The following is a 20,661-nucleotide window of genomic DNA, read 5'->3' as shown; positions in this document are numbered from 1 at the left end:
TCCCGGCCTGACCCCTACCTGTGTTCTGGCTCACTCAGCTTCAGCCACCATGCTTAATGGCTGGACCTTGAACATACCAAGCTTCTTCAGCCCCAGGGCTTTGCCTTTGCTGTTTTCTCTGACATTCTCTGTCCTCTGATTTGCTTTGTGTTCTCTTTCACTTTCTTTTGGGTTTCAGCTCAAATGTCATCACCTTAGTGAGGTCTTAGCTAACCACCTTATCTAAACCAGTATGCTCTTCCAAGCATACACCCGTGTCAGTTCCTTTCTGTCTCTTTACCTGGCTTCATTTTTCTTTGTGGTTATCAGTCCGGGAAATAATATTACATATGTATGTTGTTTTCTTGTTTTCTTCACTGTCTCCTCCACTGTACTGTAAGCTCCTTGAGGGCAGGGCATTATTAGTTTTGTTCAGTGAGAATCATAACTGACGTGCTGTAGACACTGAATAAGTATGACTTTACTTCAATTACTATCGTTATTATCATTACCATTGAAGTAAAATGTTTTAAAATTAATGCTAAAAATAAAGTTTAGTTAGTAACAAGGGTTTCTATGTGGCTTGAAAACAATACTCAGTTTTGATTTAATGGCTTTCTACAGGAATCTTGAACATTCAGACATATTAGTGACACACACAAGTTTGAAACTGGTAGTAGTAGTTGTAATATTAATTATAACAGATACCATTATTCAGCCGTTATTAGTGGCAGGTGCCTTGCATGGATTATCTTATCTAATTCTCCAAAAACTCTATGGGTTAGCTATCACCTCAATTTACAGATGTAGTGTGGTGGTTTTAAAATATGTCCACAAGTTCTCTGATGGTCCTCCCTTTAGAAGGTGGAAGCTAACTCATCTCTCCTTGAGCGTGGGCTCAGCTAAGCTGCTTCTGAATCCGTAACCTACAGAAACTGTGAGGTAAGAAATACCTTTTGTTTTAAGCCACTAAGTTTTGGGGATAATTTATCGTGTAGCAATAAATAACAAATACTTTTGGAAATGGAAGGACAGAGAGGTTAAGTAAAGAGCGTCATAGCATACACCTAGCGGTGATGAGGCAGGAATTGGAACCCAGGCGATCTGAATCTAGAGCAGAAATGTTCAACCATCCCACTATACAGGAGGTCAAGATCAGGTCTCAAGTGATATCAGAAGGAGAAGATTGCCTCTTTCTAATGTGGAAGTGGCTCTGTCAGGGCAGTGGATACAATCTGTCCTTGGATATTAAACTGGCTGTTCTTGGTCTATTGCAAGGCCATGTTCTAGGCAGCCACTGCCCTTGCTTCTAAGTTCCCTTTCTGCCCCAGGCTTGTTCTAGAATATAGTGAATATCTATCTTCCCAGCATCCATTCCCCTGTTCCTTTGGGCTTCTGCTCATCGTCAATTCCAAGCAGGTAGTGCTGGTAAAACTACCAGTCATTCCAGTCTTCCTGCCCCATAGGTGGGCATGTGACTTAAGCTGAGCACTGTCAGTGACTGGCTACAGTAATTGGGCCAAGACAAGAACATATGATGTACATCAGCCGAGCAGAGCCTTTCCCTGGGATTTCGAAATACTCTATGAGGTCTTTAAGCTGGGATGATGTGAGCTGCCAGGTGCCATATTCTCAGATGCCTGGAGGAAGTCCATCTTCAACAGGAAAGGGTCCAGCATCGGGGGGAGAGGCAGAGTGAGAGACTCCATTTTATATCCTTTGAGACCTTGAATCCAGCCAACGCTGAGAGCAATTCCATCTTTTTCTAATCTACGTGAGTCAGTAAATTCTCTCTTTGTTTTAAATTAGTTTGAGTTTCTATCAGCTGTCCTTGATTATGACTAGTATGAAGAGTCTATCCCACTTTGTGGAAGATAGTAGTTAACTTCCATTCTCCATGAGCAACAATGGTTGTATGTCATCCGAAGAACCTGGAGCAGCTCTGTCCATTGGTTGGGCTGACCTTCCCGCAGAGGGTGAAGAACCTTCTCTTCATCCTTTAGGAAGCTTTTCCAGAAGCCAGCAATGGTCTGGGGGCAAGCTCAAAATAAAATGGTGTTATGGGAGGGCTTCCCTGGTGGTGCAGTGGTTGAGAGTCCGCCTGCCGATGCAGGGGACACGGCTTCATGCCCCGGTCCTGGAAGATCCCACATGTTGCGGAGCAGCTGGGCCCGTGAGCCATGGCCGCTGAGCCTGCGCGTCCGGAGCCTGTGCTCCGCAACAGGAGAGGCCACAAGAGTGAGAGGCCCGCGTACCGCAAAAAACCAAAACAAACAACGACAAAAAAAACATGGTGTTATGACAGATGGGGCGCTCACTCAGTTTAAAACCTTAGTCATCTCTGTATCCTTTCTTTCCTTAGTTGCTCACCCCCTCCCTCAATTCCAAACACACACACACACATCCTGTTAGTCATCAAGTCCTGTGGATGTGGATCAAATACTTTATGGAAGTAGGTGGAGTAGCCATAAGGAAAGTCTGTGGCCAGCGGGTCCTTCCTTCAGAACATCTTGTAAATCCAGTTTTTCTTCTTCATTTCTACCTCTATCACCGTGGTCCACTGCACCTGGTCTCCCTGCCTCTAACCTCAACCCCTGCAGTCCATTTTTCATATTTCTTCTAGAATTTGTCTTCTAACACAACTTTTGATTGCCACATGCTTTTGATGGATTCAGAAGTCTTCAACCAGTTTTCCACTGCGGACTAGCTAAATTGCAAGCTTCTTAGCTTGGTATTCAAGACTCTCCACGAACAGAGCCACGTTCATTTTACGATGTGCTGTGACTTCCACGAATCAATCTTCTAGTCTTCTAACGTCCATCCCATTGCAGCACTGCCCACCATCTACACTTACCTCTTTCTCCAAAGTCTCTCCTTTTCTATGAGTCTTCGAGGTCCATTACAACACTATCTCGTCCATAAAATACTCCCCGAGCATGCCAATCCGCAGTTAGTATCTCCTTCTCTGAACTCCGTAAACAATTGTTGTCTAGACGAAGGTTTTTTCAAACTGTGCTCACATCCCCAGGGAGTTCTTGGCCAGCACAAGTGAAGTTTTTGGTGTTTTTGTAAAACTACTGATTATATATTCAAATTTGGTTGAGCGTATTATTTCCAAACCCAGTTTCTTTCTTGTCTTCTACTTCCAAATTACATCCTCATGCTATGGTGGTGCATTTATTCCCAAGTACAAATTAAGGATCATTATAATTTGTTTTGTGACCTACAGATAGAGAGCTGCTTATTATTATTATTATTTAAAACAATCACCATGGGGAAAATATCAGTATGAAAAGGGAAGAGAACTGCTATGACAATCTCCACAGTTTCTAAACCAAATACACTTTCTTATTTATTTCCACACCCTCACCCTTCCCCCCCCATCATAGTAATATGGGATTTTAACTACAAACTGGTATAAAATCTGTTGTATTGGTATAATCTACAAACATTCATTGTGTACCCACTCTGCCAGGAATAGGAATAGTGATCACATTGCCATGCTTGTGATACAAAGATAAACAAGCCGCTGCAGGAACAGTTTTCCAGATGGATTCAGTGTGGAAGGACATTCTAGGCAGAGGGAACAGCATATGCAAACTCATGTGTCCTGGAATGAGCCAGACATGAAAACCCTGTGGTCCAGATTCTGTGGAATTTTTAATTGAAAAATGTGGTGACTTTTAAAAATTTGATAACGTCTGGATTAAACCCTTCCTCTTGTTATAATTCCCCTTTGCCATCTCCCTCTCCATAAGGGCAGTTCAGGGTTCAAGTACAGACACAAATAACTTTATGGAATTCTGCTGGGTTAGGCCACTTCATGTATACAGTGATCCTCTCTTCAATTCTCACATCACCTTAGGTGTGTATTACCATCTCCAATTTAGAGATGAGGAAAGCAAGGCTCAGATGGGTAAAGTAACTTGTCCAAAGTCTCACAAATAGGAAAAGACGGAGGGAGGATGTGAGTTAAGTCCACATCACAGCTGGAGAAAGAGACCAACTGGGCATTTTTTGGGCTAGGATGAGGAAGACCTTTCTTCCAATTTCAGAACAGCCTGCCTTCCCAAGTCCTCAGTCAACTGCATCTTTAAACAGAAAGGTGACCACTTGTCCACAGTGAAGTAGGAAGAGGTAACTTAAGAACTCATTTGGATTTCAGAGTCCCTCCAGCTCTGGAGCCTATCACATAGTAGGAGCTCCTTTTGGCTGAGCGATTGAATCCGCCTCACGTGCGCGTGGTTCATCTCTCCACTTGGATTCAAACTCCCTTGTGGGCAGGGTCCCCGTCGTGCCTACCAGGGACACGGTGCAGTTGGGTAGACATTGGAAGATGTTTGTTGAATAATGGATGAGTGAATGAATGGGGGCTGGGGGTGGTTGAGGGAAGTCCACGCCCGGCTCTAAAGACTTTCCAGGGTTGACCGGGGTGCAGTACTGGCTCTCTCGGGAGCCTCTGGACGGGCCATTGCGTCCCTCGTCCTGTGGCCTCCACATCTCACTAACCAGACTGGAGGGAGGGGCTATGCAGCTGGGGAGGGCCGCGTCTCCCCGGGCGGCGCCCACTCCCTCGTGGGGGTTGGGGGCGAGAGGGGAGGCCCCCGGGCTTGCCGAGCCTGCCGGCGGCCCCTTCCCCGCCGCGCCCCGAAGCCCTCTACCTGCCTCCGGCCGCCCCTTCGCAGCCGAGGCCGGGTGCGCCCGGCGGGTACCTGGCCCGCCACCTCCGGGGGGCCCCGCCGGCCGCCTCCGGGGCTAGCCCGGGGCGGCGGGGCGGGCCCGGGCGCTCCCCGGCTCCGGGACTGGTCCCCTGGGGCGCGGCCGGGCAGCCGCCCCCGCCCCCCCCGCCCGGGGGGCCGGGCCGGGCTCCCGGGGGGCGGGGACTCGCCCAGTGGCAGCAGCGTCCGGGCCGGCGGCGGGCGCGGGGCGGCTTCCTGCAGGCGGCGCCGGGGCGAGCCGTTGCCCGCCGCAGCCACCGCCGCCGGGTCGCCGGGTCGTGGGGGCCGCAGCGCTCGGGCCGCGTCTGTGCCTCCCGGGCGCGCTGCGCGGCCGTCGCTGCTGCCCGCGCTCGTGCCGCCGCCGCCGCCGCCGCCGCTGCCGGTTACGCCAGCCCCGCCGCCGCCCGCTCTGATTCTGCGCATAGGCAGCCCCCAAGCCTGTCATTCTGCAAAAACACAGTTTACTCAACACACCACACACACACTCACACACACACGCGCGCACACACACACGCGCACACTGCTCCCCTCGCGCACACGCACGGAGGGCGCGAGCGAGCAGACGCGCACACCCGGCGAGCCAAGTTCCGCAGCCTGGCATGGCTTCTGGGGACCTTTACGAGGTACGGGGACGTGGGTGCGCGGGCCGGCCCCAGCCCGCGGGCGGCGGGCGGCGGGCGGACGGCGGGCGGCGGGGACCGGGCCGGGGCCGGGGCCAGGCGCGAGCCGGAGTTGCCGAGCCCGCGGCGGCGGCGGCGGCGGCCGGAGGGCGGCGGGGGCCGGGCGCGCCTCCCGCCCGCCGCCCGCCCGCCCTCCCGCGGCGCCCGCGCCCGCTCCCTCTTTCTCTTTCTCTCGCACACACACTCTCTTACTCCATCTACTTTGCGGCCTTGGAGGGGAAGGAGGAAGCCGGGCGGAGCCGGGGCGGGGGAGGTAGCGGTCCCGGGGAGGTGTTTCTCGCCCGACGAGCCGCCTCGAGTGCAGAAAGTACAGGTAAAAGTCGGCGCCGGACGTGCCGGGAATGCGGGGGGCCGCGCGGCGGCCGGCGGGGGTGCGGGGCCGGGGGTGCGCGGCCCGGGCTGGGCCGGGGGCGCGGGAGGGGATGGGGGCGGGCCGACGGAGCGGAGCCCGACCGGGCCGAGGCGGGGTCCTGCGGGGGCGGCCGCGGAGGGGGCGGCTGGGTGGGGAGTTCGGGAGGCACCCGCCAAATCGCTCCCCGGGGCCACCAGGCCACCTCCCCCCTCCTCCCACCTGCTGCCCCCGCCACGGGCTCGGGGCTGGGGCGTGGGGGCGGTCCTTGCGGGTGTCGTGCTCACTGGGGGCGAGAGGGGGCGCTGTAGAGGGCCTTCGGTGGAAGGAAGAGCACATGGAAGGCGGAGGTGGGTGGTAGCACGTTGCTAGAGGACATGGGATGTGAGCCCAGCTTCCAACGCTCTACGTCACCCTCGGTGGATACCTGTCTCCAGGTCCACACAAGTTAGTGGCCAGCATCGGATACTTTGAAAGCGTCTCAAAAGTGCTCAAGGAAGACATTAGTCTGGCATCTTTGAAACAGTGGATAAATAGCCATGGCCTCTGGGAGCTAGGTTTTACTAGCTCTGGATACAACAGTTACTGCTTTTGGATTCCCGACAAGTGGACAAAACACGAAGCAACCCCCTTTCCCTGGGGAGAATGCCCGAAAGAGCTGTTGGCCCCAAGAGAAGGTTCAGGATAAGGAAGCTAAGAGACCTGCCGTCTTCATCCCAAAGGCCTGCTGATCCTCCAAGAAGCAAGTCAGAGTTCAGCCTGGACCTGGACTCCCCTGCGCTTAAATCGATTAACACTAGCCCTGGTTCTCAAGGCTTTTGGTTAAATTGAGATGAGCACCCCAGGGGGTGGAATTAGCCTTCTGGGTAGGAGACCACAGGGGTGATTCACCCACAGTGAGGTTTTTCCTCTGGGCTTTCTGGACAGCTGAAGCTTTTTCAGGTGGTGGATTTGCTGGCGGGTGTGAGAGAGGAAGAGTGGAGAACAGGCAAGGTAGCATCTCAGCTTCCTGTGAGTCCAGGGTCTTTTGGATGATTCTGGATTTGGTGAGGCGCAGTCATGGACCACTAGTGGGCTCAGGTGTCATGAGAGGACACTCCAGTCCTATGGAGAGGTCCATGTGGCGAGGAGTTGAGACCTTCTGCCAACAACCAGCACTAGCTTAACAAGCTTGTGTTTGTGAGCCACCTTGGAAGCAGAACCTCCAGCCCCAGTCAAGCATTCAGATGACCACCGCACTGGTGAACATACCGACTGAAACCCCATGATATTTGCTGGGGCTGAACCATCCAGCTAACATGTTCCTGGGTTCCTTGAAAGAATGATGCAGGTTGACCTCTTCTCTACCCTACTGCCTTCCTCATCCCTGTGCTGACAGAGAAGATGAAGTTGGGTAGAGACCTGGTGAAGAACTTTGGCAGGTTGTGCCCAATGGGTCATCCAAGCACTTTTGCCTATTTTAAGATGGTGGAGCAATTTCTGAAACCAAGAAAGTTGAAGCACAGTAAAATGGGATGTTTGATTGAGCTTCCCGAAGTATAATCAGCACTATTAGGGCATTGGCCAAAAGTAGATATTGTTCAGGGGCAAAGCTCATCTCGCTGGGAGTATGGATTTTTCTACCCATTGATCTTGAGTCATCTTAGAGCTGCTGACCTTGCCTGGTGAAAAGTTGCATCAAGAGGGAATTAGGAGGACACGTTAGGAGCTGTCAGTATTTCTCCATTTAAAGTTTGGAACTTATGAACCTTCTGGGGATAATTTCTTGTTTAATGATCATCTGAAATGCCCTCCTTAACATGGGTAATTATAGTTGCCAGATGAGTCTGTTAAGAGGGGAGTTTTCACACCTGCCTTGGAAGTATCTTAGCACCTCACCGAGTTCTTATTGAAGTTCAGTAAACAAGACAATAATAATAATTACTTCTGTGATAGTAGGTAATTGTACTAGATGTAAAATAGTTTTCCTGTGGCTGATTATTTGCACAGTCATTACTAAAACGGCTAAATTGCATTACGAATATATAACCAATGTCAACATTTTTATAGCCTGTGTCTACATTACATAACACACACTGAGGAATTTAATTTGTTGACCAAATTTAGCTTTAAAAACAATTAAGATGTGCTAACTGTCCATTAGCATATATATTTGTAACTGTAAAACTGTTGTGTGTGTAAAAAATAGTTTGTTGATTTAAGGACACATCTTGGAATATCCAGTACATTGGTTGACCTTTAAAGAAAAAATAAAAGAGGAAAACTGACACCATTCTCAATTATCATATTACTTTAATTAAATATTATACTCAAGGGTATATAAAATGGCTTCTTGTAACCTCTGACCAAGAACCCACATTTTGAGTGGGCAAGAACTATTACATTTGTAATTGATTTATCTCACCTGTGTGTCTGCTGACACTATCCTTGACCTTTTATGGTGAAGATGTGATTTGGATTGTAGAGATTCTTCAACTTCTCTTTGGTGCTTCAGACAGTGAAATTGGAAAGAGTAAACCTTCCCTGAGTAGCATCTTTTAAGGAATAGGTGCTAATTTTAAAGACACCAACAAATGAAAACTTTATGTAATGTTACGTAATGGCACTCTTCAGTCATAATGAAGAAATATGGAATCAAACTCAGTTTCCAAAATTTTGGTTCTTGATAGATTATTTCTCTTATAGCAGAGTTCTCATCATCGTCCGATATGTTATAGCCATCACCTATAGGAAGGTGATCTTAAATATGGGTTGAGCATTTTAAAATCAGATAATCTAGATGCAAAATGAAATTCCTTATCCAGATGCTCTGGTCTACATTTTGCTAAACGTAAGTCATAAAATGGTAATCTGTGAGCCACGTCTAGGCTATCTGTGTGTTTTGCCTCACCTTGATGGTAGATAAGAGAATTGGATTTGAATGCCTTTAGATGGGGCACGTGATGTCTAGTGTATAATTGTCCCAGTGCTCCCTTGTACCAGGTACCCTTTCTGCTTCACTCGTAAATTACTTATCTGGCTCCCGTAGGCATTAGAGTTTGTAGCCCCAGGATGCTCGTGAACATTCGCTAAGATGCTTGGATGTCAGGAAGACATAATCAGTGGAATAAGGAGCCCAGTTGTCTTGTCCATCTCTGTGTCCTTGCGCATTCAAATACTTGTTCACTGAATCACTGAACAGAAGACTGACTTAAGTATAGGTAAAGAACCTTGGCTGACCTTGTTATGCTTGTGTTGAGCGCTGCTCTCTGTTCTCTTTTCTCCTCTGGCTTGTGGTCTCTCCGTGGTGGTAATACCATGTGTAGGGGTGGCTCTCAGTTCTCTCTGAAAGGAAGTTTGACTGAGTCGCCTTCCAGAGAGCTTGACGGTTATTCACTAAAAGATGCGTTCATTGAATGCATCTAAGCTTCAACCCTGTGGCTTTCCCTGTCGCTGTTGGGTGGTATTTTATACTCTCTCCCGTGTGATTAGCTGACATTATGGAGGAGGTCTCCACTTTGTTGGCAAAAATGTTCAAAGAGAATGCTGTATGTCTATAGAGAAGGTCAGTAGTGGCCAAGTTGAATTTATCGAGATGGACTTAGCAGTGTCAGTTCCTGATGTTTGTCAACATTCTGTTGATTTATATTTCCCAAAGTTCTATCTTAAAAGGATCAAATGTGCCATGTGTTTTTTTTTGGGGGGGATTGATATACATGCATGTATCCATATCTAATAAATACGTATGTGTTTATATCATATGTATATAATATATACATATATGTTTATATAATACATGCATAATAATGGGTATATATATAAAAAAATACTGCTTTCATTTCATTCCAAATAAAATAAATAACAATAATAATAGGATTTTAGTTTTGTTGAAAGAAATTTACTCTAGTTAAAAATCGATGCTGCTAGCACAGGCAGATCAGCTAGGTGGTTTGTGACCAGCTAGAGGGGTGGGAGGGAGGGAGACGCAAGAGGGAAGAGATATGGGAACATATGTATAACTGATTCACTTTGTTATAAAGCAGAAACTAACACGCCATTGTAAAGCAATAATACTCCAATAAAGACGTTAAAAAAAAAAATCCATGCTGCTGCAGTGATGAACACTGGTGTCTCCGCTATAGCGCTACATACACACCCTGCGTCCTGCAAAATCACGCACTGAAAATAACAGGCTTATGGGAAAAACAGGATTGAGGCTGACTGCTGAAAACATTTGGAACTTCGTAACCAGGAACAAAAACAAAACCAAATCTAATAAAAATACAGGTCAGTTAAATCTCCACCAGGCTGGTGTTTGCCCTCCCCAGGTCAGTCCATCCTTTACAGTCTTCAAATTGGGCTTGTGCTTCTTTCTTCTCTCTGTAGATCACAGATGTCATTCTCTTCTAATAGAGACCATTTTCACTGAAATTAAATCTGGCCCAGAGCATAGCCCTCTGCATTCATCTGTATGGAGAGAAATCTTTCTGTAGCTTCTTCATCTGTAATTTGCAGCATTGCTAGGCAAGTTAAGATGGTGGAAAGGTAGTAGTGCTTGATGCCACGATCGGCCCCTACTCATATTAAAGGAAGGCACTTGAGTGCGTTTCCAGCTTTGTTCTAAGGTCTTCAAACATCTTTGTCTTTCTCTTGCCTTGTGAGAGCTCTTTCCTATGATTGCTTAAAAATATTAACAAACGATGAAAATCACATAAGAATCAACACAACTTGTTACATTGGCATATTCTCCTAATTACCACTCGTGCCTGAGGTGAAACGTGTAGTCACAGAACAAATGGTCAGTGATAAAACTTCTTGAATCTCTGTACCAGTATTTGCAGAGGCAAATATCATCAAAGAAAATATATCGGATGAGTTGAATCGATTTCTTGGCACATGGTAGGCACCTGAGGAGTATTGAATGGGTGTATGATTCTCCCAGCTTTTGAAAGTTATTTTAAATGATCCCATGTGGGTAGATATCAGCTTGTTTTCAAGTAGTATAGACTTATGTGAAGTCATTCCTCATCACATAAGATCATTTCTTCAGGGGCTTAAACTGTCCTTGAAAGGAGTTTATATGGCTTCTTGCAGCCTGATCAATTGATAAGGGATGGTTCAGGCATGGTAATTAGCAAAGATCTTAAGTATTGGAGACACATTTAGCTTCCAAAGATGTGGGTCCTTTGCGGCATCTCTTGGATGGTGAAGAGAGGTGTAGATGTGGCTGAATTCATAACACCATCATTCATTTGCTCATTTCACATAAATAGAACACCAAACATATCCCAGGCACTATACTAGGGAAACATGAGATTGTGCTCCCTGGACCTATGGTCTAGTGTGCAAGACATAGTTAAGAAAGTAGGCAGTTTGCCGTGCTGTGGGAAGAGTGTTAGTACAGGGCAAGATGGGGTTCTCTAAGACCGTGGGAGGACCAGCCTTGGGGGAATGAGAGAAGGCTTTCCAGAGGAAGTGATGACTGTGGAGAACTTTGAACTAGGAAATGAGCATGATCAGGTTTGCAGGACTTATTGAGAATATTTATCTTTTCTGTTTTTGAAAGCAGTTTATATTTATTGTTGCATCTTGGAAAAATACAAGCATAAAGAAAAAAATTATAATACCTAAGCTAACTATTATTATACATTTAGCATACACTTGATGTTTATTAAATACTAATGTGATATCTGAATTAAAATGATAGCTTTCTTGGTGTAGATACAAATATAAGAGTGAAATTACTTTCTGTACGTATTTATGTAATTAAAATATCAAATTGGAACATAGCATACATATTGTTTTATAACCCTTTTTTATATATGTATACATATATATATATAAAATGAGCATTTCCTTCTATCTTAAAATATTACTCCATATCGGGATTTTTAATGACAGGCCAATTTTCACTTGAATAGATGCACTATTTTGTGTATAACTGATCCCCTGTTGTTGGACATCTAGATTATTTTCTATTTATAAACCATTTAAATATTGCTGTTATTAACCTCCATGAACAAAATTATGTGTCTTCCTATCATTTTCCTGAGGATAAATTCTGAGAAGTGAAATTTCTAGGTTGAAGAATGCTAACATTTTTAACACCGTTGATACATAATCTTAGATTGCCCCTCAGAAATGGACAGTGGCTTAGTCTGGAGGAAGACTACAAGTATGGTGACCAGTTAATATGCTCTTTCAGTAATTGAAACAACTGATATTGGCGACTTGAACCAAAGGAGTGGTAGTAGAGATGGAGAGATATGGTTGGAATTGAAAGATTTAAAAAGAATCGACATAATTTGGTATACCAGTCAGGATTTTGTCTGGCTGCTTATAATAGAAAATGTACAGTAACAGTGGCTTAAACAAGGTTTATTTTCTTACACGAAATAAACTTGGAGTTAGGCAGTCCAGGGTTAGTGTCATGCTCCATGAACTTCTCAGGGTATCAGGCTCCTTCTGTCTCTTTCATCTTCAGCTGTGGCTTCTACACTTAAGGTCACTGCTTGATCTAAGGTGGCCATGGAGCTCTAGCCATCTTTTGTGTAAGAGCTTGGAGGAAACAGGAGGGAGGGAGGGGCTTGAGTCATCCTCTATAAACAGCTGCTGGAAGTTCCATTCAATCCTGCTTTCATCTCATTGGCCTGAATAATTATATGGTCACACCTAGCTGCAAAGGAGGCTGGAAAATATGATTTTCAGCTGTACTCTCCTCTTCCCTGCTCAAGTGAGACTTGACTGACAGTATGTAGGGATTGAGGGAAAGGCAGGAGTTGTGGGATAACTTCGTGGTTTCTGTTTTGGTCCATTAGGTGGATGGTGGAACCAGTCATGGAGGTAGAGACCCGAGGAAGAAGCATTGAGTGGAGGAAGTGGGGATGGTGGAAAGGACAATGAGTTGAGAGTGTTTGTGGGACATCCAGGTATAGATGTTCATAGCAGTGGGTCATGTGAGCCTGAGGCTCAAAAGCGTTATCAGTCATGGAGATAGAGATTGGAAATCATTAGTGTATAGATTATAATGAAAGCCAAAGGACAGGGTATAAACACGAGAAGGGTCCAATGGAGGAGGACTGGAGAAAGTGGACATTTACAGGATGGAAGAAGAGAAAGAAGATCAGATTTACAAGGAATAGCAAGAGAGGTAGAAGGAAAAACAAGAGGCTTTGATGTTATGGAAGGCAGTGGAAAAATGCATTTCATGAAAGGGGTCAACAGGGTCCTTTGGGCGTAATAACCAATAAGTCATTGGTAACCTTAAGGGATATATTCCATAGAGTGTGCTGGTGGGAGGGCTGGATTGCAGTGTGAGAGTGACGGTGTGTGTGTGTGTGTATGTGTGTGTGTGGGTGTGGAATGTGGATGTAGAGACATCTTACATGGTTAACACTTTCAAGAATCTTGAGTGTGACAGCCATAAAAAAGAATGAAATAATGCCATTTGCAGCAATGTGGATGGACCTAGAGATTATCATACTAAGTGAAGTAAGTCAGACAGAGGAAGACATATCATATGATAATTGCTTATATGTGTAATCTAAAAAAGTGGTACGGGGCTTCCCTGGTGGTGCAGTGGTTGAGAGTCCGCCTGCCGATGCAGGGGACACGGGTTCGTGCCCCGGTCCGGGAAGATCCCACATGCCGCGGAGCGGCTGGGCCCGTGAGCCATGGCCTCTGAGCCTGCGCGTCCGGAGCCTGTGCTTCGCAACGGGAGAGGCCACAACACTGAGAGGCCCGCGTACCGCAAAAAAAAAAAAAAAAAAAAAAAAAAAAAAGTGGTACAAATGAACTTATTGACAAAGCAGAAACAGACTCAGACATAGAAAACAAACTTATGGTTACCAAAAGGAAAAGGTGGGGGACGGATAAATACGGAGGTTGGGATTAGCAGATACACACTACTATATGTAAAATAGATAAACAACAAGGTCCTACTGTATAACACGGGGAACTATATACAATATCTTATGGTAAACTATATGGAAAAGATTCTGAAAAAGAATATATCACTGTGCTGCACACCAGAAACTAATAAAACATTGTAAATCAACTAGTCTTCAATTAAAATAAAAAGAATCTTGAGTTTGATAGGAGAGAGTGAGTGTGGTATCGAGGGGTGAAGTGGGAGAATGGATCAGCCGTCTCCATTCTCCTAGTTCTATACATGCTCTGCTACTTTGGATGACTTGGATAACAAAAAATTGTGATATACACTTTGGGCTATTGGACTTACATTCTTAGAAGAAGTGATTTTCCATGAATTCTACAAATCTCTCTCCTGCTGAACTATGACAGTTGGGTCCAACGTCTTCAGTAATTTTAGCTGGAGAAAAAAAGTAGAGCATTGTTTAATATCGTCACCCAGAACCTTTCAAAATAAAATTTAATCAAGGAAAAGGTCTTGATATATTGAGTTCAAGGAGATAAAGTTCTTCATTAACGGGTTTGTTGTACTAGCAAGTCTCTGAGAGGAGAGATCACTGGGGTGCTATTGATAAGTGAATGTGATGGTGTTTTATGTGTCAGTTATTCAGTCAAACACTAAAGTAGGTGTTGCTCTGAGGTTATTTTGTAAATGTGATTAAGGTCCATAATCAGTTGACTTTAAGGGAGATTATTCTAGATAATCTGGGTGGACCTGATTCCGTCAGTTGAAAAGCCTTAAGAATAGAACAGAGGCTTACCTGAAGAAGAAGAAATTCCATCTGTGGATAGCAGCTTCAGCCTGGAAGAGTTCCAGGTTTCCCTTCCTAATGACCTGCCTTATGGACTTTAGACTTCCCTAGCCAGTTCCACAACTACATAAGCCAGTTCCTTGTTAGATCTCTTAATGTATATTTCCTAGTGGTTCAGCTTCTCTGAGTGAACCCTGATTGATACAGTCAGCATACTCGCCCACATACCACCAGTTGGTAACACTGTGAAGCTATACCTGTCTTTTAGTCTTTATGAACCTTGATGGCTTTTGCTGTAAAATGAGAGCTCTTCCATTTTTGAAATTCCTCCTTCTGATTGAGTCTTGTTACTTCTTCACATAAATACCGTACTTCTTGGTACCTGTCATCATCTTGTTTTTTTTGTTTGTTTGTTTGTTTGTTTTTGTGGTACGCAGGCCCCTCACTGTTGTGGCCCCTCCCGTCGCAGAGCACAGGCTCCGGACGCGCAGGCTCAGCGGCCATGGCTCACGGGCCCAGCCGCTCCGCGGCACGTGGGATCTTCCCAGACCGGGGCACGAACCCGCGTCCTCTGCATCGGCAGGCAGACTCTAAACCACTGCAGCACCAGGGAAGCCCCATCATCTTGTTTTTATGTAGGTGTGAAGACGGGCAAGCCCAGAGCTCCAAGAATCCTGCCATTTCTTTGTCTTCTGGAGTTGTTCCCTGGAGCCATGCTTGGGATGGCAGGCAGAGGTGGTGTTGGACCCCTGGGGAGGCCTCCTCTGGGTCTGAAATTGACCCCAGCCTTGAGTTAGCCTCTGCTCTGATCGTTGAGTGAATGATGGGGGTTGTGGGATAGCTCCTCTTGGTCCTGATCCATGCCTTGTTGTCCCTCCTTCCAGCTAATTGTCTCCCTCTGACATTGCCCAGTTAGCCTGAGCCACTGGGTGGAAGCAGATGCCTCCAAAGGTCCTGTTGCTCCGGTGCGATGCCCATCCGTTGACCAGGCCTATATAAAGCTGTGATCGGGTTCCTGGGAAGCCTGGGAGAGCCATAAGTTTGTCATTTTATGTCCTGCTTTCTCTTAACCATGTGTTTGGTAATAGAAAACCTAACGCAGTTTATAATCATAGATATTTTTATCAATAAAATGTTAAATAGTAAAAAATAAAAAATATTCTTCGTTCACTCCAGTCATCCTGTCTCTCCCGGAATCCCCCCAGTGTCGAGCTATCACCACATTGCTTTCTCAGTGGCTTACAGAAGCATCACTGTGGAGACTGGAGGGACATGTATGCGGGACTGGGGCCCTGGGTCACACTCTGCCACACCAGGAGTTCCCCTGCCGAGGGGCCACCACCCTACTCTCAGATTCGTGATCAGGGAATTTTCCTCTTTGATTTTCATTTCCTCGTCTTTGAGTCTAGTGTTCTAAAAATTGTATCTCAAGGGCTCTGGCTAATAAACCATGGATCTTATATAAATGCTGGGTTTGAATTTTATTTAAAAATAGTTACTTTTGTTCAGTAATCCACCAATCAAATATTTATTGTTTGGTAACTACGTGCCTAGAACTATGCTAGATGGTGGGGCTGCAGCCACAAACGTCTTTTAAACTGCTGTTCAGAATGGGATCGTGAAAAAAACCTAACGCCCACATATGCTTATATACCGCATTTTTAACACAAGGCAGTGTTTTTAGTATGTTAAAAGGGGCAGCCAGCTCAACTGTTTTTTGCAAGCAGACCTCAGAATACAGCTTTTCTTGCCATCTCTGGACATATAACTTGAACTTCCAGTACATGAACTGTATTAGCAACATTGTACATCTGCAACGTTCTTAAAAATTTTTAGGCCTGTTCATATCTCCTCACATGAAAGTGTACAAGCAAACACACTTTGTAGCACAATGCACCTCACTCCATTAAATACCACTCAAGGTTCCGGTGGTGCGGTGGTGAACGTTCTAGTCCTGGTGTAATAATCAGTGTGTGGCAATAACTGAATGGCTAAAGCTTTGTCTCTTCATATTGTATACAAGGTGGTGGTGGGCGTTTATTGAGAGTTCTGGGTCTTTCTGCCCTGACTTTTAAATTTGAGAGAAAGAATGTGAGCAGTTGTATGTTAAAGGTTCAACCATGAAACAAACATCAGACTTCAGGATCAGTTAGAGTGAAGGACACCCTGAGATGGCAAGGCGAGATTATGAAACCGAACCAAATCTGATACCACTTGCAGCTGCTTTTCGTAGCAAATCAGAGATTATTTTCTTACGGACAAGCAAACCACATGCGGAAATAAATTGCCGAGGCTGTCATCGGAAGACAGTTACATCCTCAGACCTCATTTAAAAACTTTGCTCTTAATCAGAATAGGTTTTATCGCTCTCACGACTTAACTCAGCGATAAGGAAGTGTCATGTTATACTTACAGAAGACACATCTCCACTAAGAAGTTATCCCATGTATCTGATTTTATGTGTTAGGTTTCCTGGAACCATTTTGATGGGGGAAAAGGGTTCCATTCCCGAACTCCAGAATTTTCTGCTGGATTCTAAGCTCCGTGAGGGCAGGGGCCATGTCTCGTTTCTTCCGTGATTGTCGTCTCGAGTTGTGGCGCTTTTTTGGGCACATAATAATCTTTCAATAAATATTTGTTGAATGAGTCATTGAAAATATTCAAAACCTATGCTCCTCGGCCACCTCGGCTTTCTCTTGAGTGAGCATCCTTTATTGTTTCCTCTCGCCCTTTTCGAAGATTACTTCAGATCGTCCTTGAAATTCAAGTTTCCATTTTGCCTTCCATCAGATCTTATATAGGTTTATTAGGTAACAAAAGTCCCTGAAGGTGAATTCAAGCATTCAAGTCATTGTCCTTCATTGTGGGTGACAACTGGATTGAGAGTGGCCCTTCTCTGTTAAATGCTGCATGTGACAGGGCCCCTCTCACGCTGACACATACAAAGACCGCCCTACAGTTTGCAGCCACCTCTGCCATGGGCAGCTCTGCCTCTCTACTCAAGCCTCAGTGTTGTGGCCCAGTTTGATACGCACCATCCGTTTTAGGTTGGTCTGCCTAGAACTGGGGTCTGAACTGGAGAATTGTATCCAGAGGAATTACTGAAGGATGCTCTTGGGAGACACACCTGTAAGGAAGTGAGGAATGCAGGATGGGACAGATGGTGAAGCAGACCAGCAGCGAGGTTAACACTGAGGTCTCAGCAGATCCTCAGGAAGGCTTGGCAGCTGGGATGGCTCTTCAGAAATGTACCATATTGAGGCCAGGGAACTGGACTTTCATATCCCTAAGTCAGGCAGCTGTTGCTGGTAAGCTGCCCCTTGGCGGCGGTGGGGGGAATGTATTGTTGGGCAGGGCAGCTCCCTGTGGTGGAGGGCAGTTCCCTTTGAGGGGCACATCTATGAGTCTTTAGCAGCATGGATATTCCTAGAATTGAGGGGATGGGCACATCGACCCTGAAAAGGGGACCTGGGTGGAGTATCACGTTATCCAATAGCATCAATTCTTGCCGTTCACTGATTGATGGGTGAATCTGTCTGCTCCGGATCCACCAGAATACATGTCTGTCACCTAGGTTGTATTTTAGGTTATTGGTCCCTCCCAAAGACATCATTTGTCGTTTGACAGCTTCTTGGGGTAGCCCAGGTCTTGAGTACTGGCCACGTGTTGGGATCGTGCTTGTGATTCCTTATCTCTCCATCCAGCGTGCAGCGTAGGATCGCATGCGGGGAAGGTATTTCACAGGCCGTCATTTCTGTTGGGTCTCCACCCCTTATTCTTGAGACGTTGTCCTTGACTGGCTCTACCACTCCTCGGTTGCCTTTATGTCCTCATCTCCTGCTGCCTGTTCCTTAAACTTGGAGCTTCTTAATAGTGTTGACTGAGGGTTCTTCTCTTTTCTTATTGTGCTACAGTGACTATATAGGTGATGCCCAAGTCCCTGACACTTTGCCTGTTTTTTTTTTTTTGCCCCCTGAGCTCCGGAGATGATATCCATCTAACCCTCTTGGGCTCTTTAAACTCAGTATATCCAAAATTGAACTTATGTTCAACCTATGTAAGATGTGCTTTTCCTTTTGTTGTTCCTAGCCTCAATAGTGCCTCCATCCAGCTGTTCCATAGCTAGAAACATGGCCTCCTTTGTTTTGCCCCGTCATCATGTGTGTTCTGTTGACGCCGCATCCTGAATATTTCTTGAGCCCGTCCTTTTCTCTTCACATTCACTCTCGCCACTTTAATTCAGGAGACAACTCCCATAGTTTCAGTCACTCTGCTACCTCTCAGCTGATATCTATGCATCTAGTTCAACGTTTCTCCATACTGCGCTCACAAAGGTCTTTCTTTCTTTTTATTTTAAAGGTTTTTTTTTTTGATAAATTTATTTAGTTATTTTTTGGCTGCGTTGGGTCTTCATTGCTGTGTGCGGGCTTTCTCTAGTTGCAGTGAGTGGGGGCTACTCTTCGTTGCGGTGCGTGGGCTCTAGGTGCACAGGCTTCAGTAGTTGTGGCACGAGGGCTCAGTAATTGTGGCTTGCAGGCTCTAGACGCAGGCTCAGTAGTTGTGGCGCACAGGCTTAGTTGCTTCGCGGCATGTGGGATCTTCCCGGACCAGTGCTCGAACCCGTGTCCCCTGCATTGGTAGGCGGATTCTTAACCACTGCGCCACCGGGGAAACCCAAAGGTCTTTCTAAAATCCCCATTTTACTACTGTCTCTCCGGATGAAGTATCTTTAAGTGATGTATAGGCTCTGTGGCGATTTGGCCCCTTCTCATCTTCTGCTAGTTCTCCAGTTACAGCAGATATTCCATCCAGAGAGCTCTGCTCTCAGTTCTTGATGTTCCATGTGCTGTCCTTTAATCACACCCTCCCAAGTGACTGGGCACTCTTCATCACCAGCCTTGCCACAATTTTGCTTCCTTAATTCTTGCTCAGCCTTTAGGTCTCAGCTGAGATGTTGCTCTTGGCAAAACTTCCCCGACTCATCAAGGGTTTTCTTTGGGCTCCTGCAGAACCCTGTTCGTCTCTCATCACAGCACTCATGTTCATAGGTGGTAATGTGTTAACTCATTCTCTGAATCTCCCACTGGGTTGTAAGTTTTGAGAGGGCAGGGATTCCCTCTGACTTGTTCCATCTTTAGCACCTAGCACAGTGCAAGACTCAGAAAACAATCTAATGAAAGAATTAACCTGTGCAGGTCTTTCATTTACGTGAAAGTTGAAATTGTCTCAGATATTTCTACAGTCTGTTTTGTAGGAAGCTTGAAGTCATTTTCAACCTTTCAGTTTTCCTAAGGGTGTCTAAGTCTTGAGTCTCTTTTCTGTGTCTTTATTGATCAATGAATAGTTATTTGGGTTTCTCATAAGCAGAACTCACTGACAGCATTCGGCTTTGTGTTATCAGTAAAGCTAATACCGTCTTGTATTCAAAGGATTATTGAATCTTGGAGTTGGGGGAGAGTTTTGAAGTCCTCTGCTCAGTCTTTCACTAAGATTTCCACCAAGTGATCAGAATTGAGGGACTCTTTTACTCTTCTGAAGGAGACAAGTGCTGGAGATGCTAAAAGTGGCTGTTTGTCTTCACTAAAAGCTGAGTGTGTCATCCATGAGACAGAGATGATATCTTCCTAGACTCCTCTGGAGAGTTGCCTTGGAAATCTTGATGTCATTATCACTTTCTTACGCAAGACTTAGTAAAGGAGGCCAGTGAGGCTCGGCGCAGCCTTGAGCCTTGTTTAATTCTCTTGTTGATGGAGAATGGGGTTAGGACCTGCCTCAGCGACTGACATCACAGGCCTTGACATTATGGGGAGCCCTTGATATCTAAACTTTTCCCGGAAATCCAGACTCGTTTATGAACTGTTGGAAGTCAGATCAACTCATGGAATCCCAAGCTCCTTTGGCATTAAAAAGTGAATGGGTAGCATTTTAGTGTCCTGATAGTTACATTGCTGTGTTTACTTGTCTGCATTGCCACCTAAAACCACATTCACTTTGGAGAATATGGTACACATGGTGGTTTGTGGAACAGACTTTGGTAAGGGTCTTGCAGTTAATAGAAAGGGGAAAGGAACCACACAATGGCTGCCTTTGGGATGTAAAAACATAATGGATCTTCTTCAAATTGTTGACCTAATTTTCTCTCCAAAATTGATGTATATTTTAGTACCATGTAGGATTGTCACAGATTGTTTTCTTGTCTTGGTTATCGAACATGGCAGTGATTCCAAAGTCTTTGAAATCTTGAGGCACTTCTACGTTTTATTACCCCCCCACTC

General features: G+C 45.7%; 1 protein-coding gene across 1 annotated transcript in view; it reads left to right on the top strand.

Moving 5' to 3' along the window:
- Positions 1-5,223: 5,223 nt before the first annotated feature.
- Positions 5,224-20,661, top strand: part of CDYL2 (chromodomain Y like 2) — a gene marked incomplete at its 3' end in the record, with an annotated part of 182,167 nt that continues 166,729 nt past the window's right edge. The window contains exon 1 of the mRNA XM_082677781.1: positions 5,224-5,320. Within this exon, the coding sequence (XP_082533907.1) occupies positions 5,297-5,320 (24 nt within the window). The 5' untranslated portion in view covers positions 5,224-5,296. The remainder of the gene's footprint in view (positions 5,321-20,661) is intronic.

Source organism: Grampus griseus, assembly GCF_964374135.1.
Source record: "Grampus griseus genome assembly, chromosome: 19".
Taxonomy (NCBI): domain Eukaryota; kingdom Metazoa; phylum Chordata; class Mammalia; order Artiodactyla; family Delphinidae; genus Grampus; species Grampus griseus.
This window is presented reverse-complemented; position numbering and strand designations above follow the sequence as displayed.